This window comes from Pistacia vera, unplaced genomic scaffold (assembly GCF_008641045.1).
Source record: "Pistacia vera cultivar Batoury unplaced genomic scaffold, PisVer_v2 Contig698, whole genome shotgun sequence".
NCBI lineage: Eukaryota > Viridiplantae > Streptophyta > Magnoliopsida > Sapindales > Anacardiaceae > Pistacia > Pistacia vera.
Genome location: NW_022196554.1, coordinates 14,535 through 22,584, shown reverse-complemented (window position 1 = coordinate 22,584; position 8,050 = coordinate 14,535). Strand labels below are relative to the sequence as shown.

General features: G+C 35.3%; 1 protein-coding gene and 1 pseudogene across 1 annotated transcript; one reads left to right on the top strand and one right to left on the bottom strand.

Annotated features, from left to right (window-relative positions):
• Positions 1–1,252: 1,252 nt before the first annotated feature.
• On the bottom strand, positions 1,253–2,034 carry LOC116113991 (annotated as a pseudogene).
• Positions 2,035–4,091: 2,057 nt separating this feature from the next.
• LOC116113990 (nuclear intron maturase 3, mitochondrial-like) lies at positions 4,092–6,455 on the top strand. The gene has a single exon (XM_031400141.1). The coding sequence runs from the start codon at positions 4,092–4,094 to the stop codon at positions 6,315–6,317; it is 2,226 nt and encodes a 741-aa protein (XP_031256001.1). The 3' UTR covers positions 6,318–6,455.
• Positions 6,456–8,050: the final 1,595 nt, after the last annotated feature.

Here is an 8,050-nt window from a genome sequence, read left to right as displayed (position 1 = left end):
ATAACTTTTATAATCACCCACACTAATACCATCACATGATATTCAACGGAGGCATTCAACATGCTTACTATGTAATATTATTGCCCAATTAATATTACCTATGTATGGAATACTTTGATGATTTTGATCTTCTAAAGATTTGTATCATCCGAACATTTGACATGTAATACATAAACGTAAATGAAGCAATAAACCACATGTGAAATAAGAATACTTTCTTTTATTAATAAGATAAAAATTTATATACAAAATATATACATTAACATATACAGTAAAACCTCTCTATAGTGATACTCTATATAAGAATAAACTCTACATAATCATAAAAAATTATATTCCCAATTTGGGATAGTTATAAATAAGAATAAACTCCACATTGTAATAATTATAATTTTTTTAATTCCCGTCTTAAGGAAAGTTGCCTCCACATAGTAATAATTATTTGTATATTGCAAAAAAAAATATATGTCATGTTACATTAAAAGTTTATGATGAAATAAAATATTTATTTAAAGTTGTTTGGGATAATGATTTATGCTTTAGATTTGTTACCAAATCTTCTAACTTGCGGGTATATAACTCGCTAGCATGGAAACCTTCTTGTTAAAGCCAAAATATTTCTAGCTTTTCAAGCATCTTTAGAGCTTCATGGCACAGAACTTTTTGCATTTCCGTACTATCATCTTCGGGATTATTTCCTTTCTTTTCTTGTCTAATTGCAGCAATGATTTCTTCTTTAGTTAAAGCATATACGACTTGTTGCTCATTTGATGATCGAGGAAGACATTAATATTCTTTCGATTAGTGTAGTGAGTTGTCGAATCTGATCACTCAATTCTGCAATGACTTTTCTATTCTCCTCATCCACTTCATTTGTAACTTGCAATTCATCGACATCAAGGGTCCAAATTTTGTAGTGCTTAAAACAATTGATAATTGTCTGTGGCTTCACATCAATTGACTATACAGTAACTGCATTTACAATTCCATCAAAGATACTTATCTTTTTTGGTTCCAATACATGATCTTCTATCCGTTTCAATAGTAAGCAATTAAAGCGCTGCCGATAATAACCTTTGAAATTTCTAATAATGCCTGCATCACATGGTTGGATTTTGGAAGTGCTAGCTGGTGGTAGGAACAGAACAATTGTGTGATGAAGTGGGGGGAGATTCTCCTTTTTGCCATGTGCAGTACAATTATCCAATATAAGCAAGACATTTCTATCCAAACGACTATCAAACCACTTAAGTCATTCCATAAAAAACAAAGATGTCATCCATGCATTTGACTTCGCTCGATACTTGCAATTGAGATTATCACGGTTAACATTATTAAAGCATCTTGGATTAAGAAACTTACCGATGACCCAAAGTGGAAGTTTGTCAGAGCCATCGCCATTGCAACAAATAACAATTGTAATCCTCTATTTGTTTTGCTTTCGGCCCTCCAACTGCTTTGTTGCAAGAGAGTTATCGGCTTGCATTCGATAAAATAAACCAGTTTCATCCATATTATAAATGTCCTTCCAAGCCCATTTGTCTAATTCCTCTCTTATCGATGGCAAACTAGCTTCAATTTTCTCCATATTAACTGAACCACTTTCCCCGAAACGATGAAAGGAATGAATTGCTTGAACTTTTCCAACCATCCATTTGAAAATCCAAATGAGGTGGCTTCAGGATAAAGTTTCCTTAGAAAAATATTTCCCTTCTCTTTTAACAATTCACCATTCATATTGACATGCTCTTGATGGCATACAAACCATTCATAGAGGGCAGACTCCATTGCTGGGTACTTTACCATCTTTAAATGTTTTGTGTTTGGGTTCAACAATCCTTCTTCTTGAAGGAGGTCAACTGATCGTTTGAGTGTCTTAGATATTGCTGCTTGTGATACCTTAAGACCATGAGTATCTTCTAACCATTTCACAAGATCTTTTTGCTTCCAACTAGGGTTTGATTCTTTCATTTTGCACAACTCAACATGAATACTTTTGGTCAATTGAGTCCGCGTATTAACTTTGGGTGGCATGATTGATTTGCTAGAGGAAGAAGAAAGGTATCACTTGAATTGGTGGAAGATTTTATTGAAAACTTGATTGAATAAGTTGAAACATAACAACCCTATTTATAACAGGCTAATCATAATTCTACTAGGATAAGTAAATAAGAAATTCTAATACTACTACTAAAACATGAATTGAAATCCTAGTACTACCAAAACATGAATTTAAAATAGGAAATCAAGTAATATTAAAAGTAAATAGGAAATCTTAATACTACCAAAACATAAATTATAAAATAAGAAACAAGTAATATTAAAAGTAAACAAGAAATCCTAAGGGTCTGCTTGGGAGTTTTATGGTAGCGGTTATGAGGGTAAACCATCGTAGCGGTTTTGAGGGTAAACCACCGTAGTGATTTTGAGGGATTTTTAGTAGCGGTTTTTAAAACACTCAACCTGTGCTTGGGAGTTTATTTTCCAACGGTTCTGACAGTTTTTTAAAATGATAAATTTACATATATGCCCATCATAAAAGCCTAACAAAAAGTGCAAAATATCAAGTCTGAGTGTTTTTTTATCTTCGTAATCTTTTCTCTAATGAGATTAAGAAAGAAAATTACAGGTCTGATTCTTCACAAGACCCACTACTACCACCTGCTCCTGCTCCTGCTCCGTTACCACCACAGTTGAAACCCCACCTTGAAAGATCTGATTCATTGCTTGCTAAACATAAACAATCTACTCCCATTATTGTCTGTCGTAAATGCAGTTCTGTTTCTACTAAACCTTTCACTTCTTCTACATTTGCTTGACAACAACAACAACAAACTGATGACAAGAAGCTGCCTGCTGATATAAAGCAGCCCTCAGTAGAACGAAGCAGCAGCTTGTTAAAGGTGAAAACAGAAGAGAAAGCTATAACAACTGGAGCAAGAAGCTCCAGAAGAAGCAACAGAAATCCAACAACCAATACTAATAATACCACTTCTCCTCTTAGTAACAAAAAACAAAACGCCGCCTCAGGTTCAAAAGCTAGTTCCGGTTCAGGTTTTGTTGATAAACGAGAAACTCTGAAAGCAGATAAGAAGAAGAGCGAGGGATCAAACACATCTATTATGTAACTTTTTTTTTTAGCAGTAAAGGGATTATTAATAGTGGAAAGGGTTTTTTTTGGGGATAAAAATTAAAAACCAGCCAAAACACCCCAATTTGGGGTGTTTTATAAACCCCTCAAAAATACACTACACTGGTTTTGGGGGGTTTTTAAACCAGTCAAAACCAGTCCATAAAAAATCTGGCAAGTAATGGTTTTTAAGCACCTCAAAACCAGTCTAATTAAAAAACCCCAAAACCAGTGAAAAAAGAACTCCCAAGCAGACCCTAATACTACTAAAACAATTAATTGAAGTACAATTAATTGAAGTCCTAATACATACTATTAAAACATGAATTATAAAATAAGAAATCAAAATAGTTTTTTTGTAATTACACATCTATTAAGTTATAACCTCCTTATAGTAATAAATTAGTTTGATCCCAACATTATGACTATAGAGAGGTTTTACTGTATATACAAAGCATAATACCTTGGAACCGACGACACGATTGGTTCCTAGGGCATACACTAACAACGACAACTCTCCCCATCACCACGAAAACACTCCCCTCAGTCTCCTGACCAAAACCCATCTCACCCCTACCCCATTTACCTCCCCAATCGCAGGCGACAATAGGCTTTTTCTGGCAACATTGTTTTGCGATTTTTAGTCGATTCACTCACCAGAAATCGACGCCGTTGCCACCATTCCACTCAGTGGCCATTCCGGGTCACGGTTGAATCGGTTCAATCGGCCAGGCTGGGTTAGGTTCCTAATCACTGCTTCCCACCATATTTGATATTTTTAAGGGGGTTTTTAATATTTCTTAGAGGGATTTTTTACAATTAAAGGAGTGTTTTTTATACTTTCTAAACAAAGGGGATAAATTTGAACCTAAGTGGTCTCTCAGGGAGGACAAAAGATGAACCCTCCTACCGTGTTTTAATCTATTTTGAGCAGCAGTTTCAAGTGAATCTCGTCTCACAAATGTTTATGAACCTGAGGAGACTCTCACTTTCGGTGAGACTTTACTCTGAAACCACTCAACTTTTAAACCCTACACCAGCAAACCAACCCTTAACTAAAACCCAGCTCAACTCCTTAGTCCTCGCCCAATACTCCCATGGCCACTTCTCTAAACTCCTCCAAAACGTCGTGGCTTTACCCTCTGTTCTCTTCACTGCCTCCCTCAACCTAAACAAACCCCACAATGTCCCCAACTCCAACCACTTCTCAATTCAAGACATGAGTCGGGAGCTTATCGAAAACCGCTTCGATATTCAGTCTTGTTGTGTCAAACTGAGCGGGAAAGGTGAGCTTTTGGTTTTGCCCAATTTGAAATTAAAAGTCTTGATTGAAGCTATTAGAATTGTATTAGAAATTGTTTACGATGAACGTTTTGTTACTTTTTCTTATGGTGGTCGTGTTAATATTGGAAGACACACGGCAATTAGATACCTTAAAAACTCGGTAGAAAATCCCAGTTGGTGGTTTGCTGTTTGGTTTAATCGTCAAAAGTTTGATAGACATAATGTAGATAAGTTGTGTTTAATTATGGGTGAGAAAATAAAGGATGAATTGTTGATTGATTTGATAAAGAGGTTTTTTGATTGGGAAATAGTGAGTATTGAACTTGGTGGGTGTTATTTGGGCAGGGGGTTGCCTCAAGAATGTGGATTGTGTTCGATTTTAATTAATATTTACTTTGATTGTTTAGATAGAAAATTGCAAGAAACACGTCTTCAAATAAATGAGAAGAATCCCAAGTTTAACTTGAATGAGCTTTGTTCTGGTTCCAGTGTTTATTATAAGCCATTGAAGATATATGCGGTTAGGTATTTGGATGAAATATTGGTAATTACTTCAGGTTCAAAAATGTTGACTATGGATTTGAAGAATGTGGTTTTGAAATTTCTAGAGGAGAAATTAGAGTTGAATGTTGATAGAGTGAAAACTGCAATTCATAGTGCAGTGTCAGAGAAGATTGATTTTCTGGGAATGGAACTGCAGGCTGTCCCGCCTTCAGTTTTGTGTCCCCCTATGTCTGAAAAGGCAATGAGAGCTAGGAAGAAGTACCTTAGGCAGAAGGAAGTCAGAGCTTTGGAGTTGAGAAATGCTCGCGAAAGGAATAGGAAGAAGTTGGGTTTGAAAGTGTTGCATAATGTTTTTAAGAAGCTGAAGCAGAGTAATGGGTTCGAGTTTGAGTTTCACATCGAGAATGAAGTCAAAGATATCTTTAGAACTTGGGCAGATGAAGTGGTTGAAGAATTTTTGGGATCCTTGGAAGACCATTGGCATTGGCATCGAATGCTTTCTAGAGGCAATTTTCTTTCTTTGAGGCACATAAGAAATCAATTGCCAGAAGGCCTTGTTGATGCTTATGACAAATTTCAAGCGCAAGTTGACAAGCATTTGACACCAGTCAAAGCCAGAAAGGCACTGGAGGAAGAAGAAAGGAGAGTAGAAGAGGAGGAGGAGAGAAAGTATGTTGAGAGAACAGTGGAGGATTTGATGAGGCTTTGCATGAAAGTCTCTGCACCTATGGAACTTGTTAGGAAGGCTGTTAAAATGGCTGGATTCACCAACAATATGGGTCGTCCTAGACCAATCAGTTTACTTACTGCTCTTGAAGACACTGATATTATTAAGTGGTATGCGGGTGTTGGGAGAAGATGGCTTGATTTTTTTTGCTGCTGTCACAACTTTAAGATGGTGAAAACTGTTGTAACTTATCACCTTAGGTTCTCTTGTATTCTAACACTAGCAGAGAAGCATGAATCCACCAAACTTGAAGCAATTAGACATTACTCTAAAGATTTGAAAGTCACTAATATGGAGGGGATTGAAGAAGTGTACTTCCCCACAGAACGGGAGGTTAAGATGATGGGAGACAAGAACCTTTCAGATCCGAAACCTGTCGATGGGGCTTTATTGCTGGCTTTGATCAGGTTGGCCATTGATGAGTCATCATATTCTTGTGCTGCTCATTTTTGTGACAGTACTAATACTATCATGTATAGGGTGAGGTTACTACAGAACCGTGTAAACATTAATCCTTTGGATGAAGATAAGTGGGTTAAGGGTATGGGAGTAATTCATAAAGCTCTGGATAAAAGGTGTATCCCTCTCTGTTCTGATCACATAAATGAGTTATTACTTGGGAAAATTACCCTTCAGGATATTGATTGTACTTCACCTGTTGATGCGGCCTGAGTTTAATTGCTTTCCTTCAAGTTTTGTATGACCTGGTTGTGGTCTGAAGCCTGCTAACAATTTGAAGCTGAAGTCGAAATATTGTTTAAACATTGTTTTTTATTTGATTCATATATATACAAGGACATAGGTTTGGCCTTCTGTATTGTAATACTAATTTTGTAACACCTATGAAATGTTAACATAAATGACACAAAATATTATGACAGTTACCAGTACCCCCAGTGATCAATCTCACGTAGATTTCTTGAAACGGTGACTTGATCACTGATGAAATGGATTGACTGAGACATTTCTTCTTTCCAGAAACCATGAATTTTCAATTTTTTTTGTAGATAAGTTTGTCTTGATGTAAATAGTCAAACCGTTTTCTGGTTCAAAATTGCTGCTGTTCTTCAGGAATGGTGTTTTTTGGGAGATATTAACTCTTCAGACTCTCTACATAACTGATAATGCTGTTAGATTTTTTATAATTTAGGTTGAAATCCATCCTTTCCCCTCCCCTCTCTCAACCCTCCACCGCGCCCCCCCACCCCCCCCAAAAAAAAAAAAAATTAGTACCATAGGAGGTTCTTATGGATTTCTTCTGCATCATTGTAAAGCATAATTCGGTGTACACTGGTTAATTTATTCTAGTTCTTTATTTGTACGAATTTTCACAAATTCACCATTATATTAGTTTCCTTATGTAATCTTAATAAGAATATTTTCAATGTTTTCGAACTGTGATTGACACTATTTAAGGGGATTAAATTCTTTAAGTGAAGGCTAAAATATAACTAAATTAATGAAGAGTGTGACCAGCTGCTTGGAAGTATTATTATGGGTTTGTGGTGGAAAGTTGTGAATTCTGAAAAAAGAATTGGTGAAATTTATCATTCTCAACCCTAACAATTGGCAATAAGCTGCTGATTATTCTGTAGGCTTTTAATTTTTTAAGGTAATTGCCGCTATGATATCAAGATAATTGTTTTTTTGGTGCTTTATAATTTAGGTTTGCCTGAAAAAAGTTTGTTTCATAGGCAATAATATCTGAGGAATTATTTCTGCGACGGGTATGCTGACTTTAGGGGATAGGTTCTAATGGAATTAATATATGGGTACCATTTTAAGGCTCCTCCTGTTTTTAGGGATGGTTTATTCACTCTTGTTAATCCTTATACAATTAGTACAAGTCTTTTCTTTCTTATCTAAAAAAACCAAAAAAAAAAAAAAAAAAAAAAAAATGAAAAGGGCTATTGAAGGTACAAAGTTGCAGTTCTGATCTAATGTTGTTTGAGCCCATAATCTGAGGTTATATATTTCTTTCGGTCACCTTTAATGGAATTTTTCTATTGTAATTAGTTTGTAAAAGCTTAAACTTGATTTCTTATAATGATGATGTGAAGGCTACAATCATATTATTTCTTACAATGATACAAATCATGAATAAAGGGAGAAGAGATATGTTGTCTCTCTCAATTGATAACATTGTATTGTATAGGGTGCTTAAATTGTTAAGAAGAATAATGGCTTAGTTTGGCAATGAAAAGTTGTTATGCATATGTGGGACCAGTTGTCACGGCTAACAAAATTAATCATAATTACTGTAATTAGTGATAAATAGGATCGAATCCACAGAGAGCAAAAATTAATAACCTAGTGTATATTTGAGTAACGATAATAAAATTGACAAATTGATTAATTAAAATTAAGGAAACTAATTGATTTGCAAGTAATTAAAAGCATGAAAT

What these genes read in the sequence shown, in the direction of transcription:
- LOC116113990 (XM_031400141.1), top strand. Translation starts at nt 4,092, where the DNA reads ATGTTTATGAACCTGAGGAGACTCTCACTTTCGGTGAGACTTTACTCT.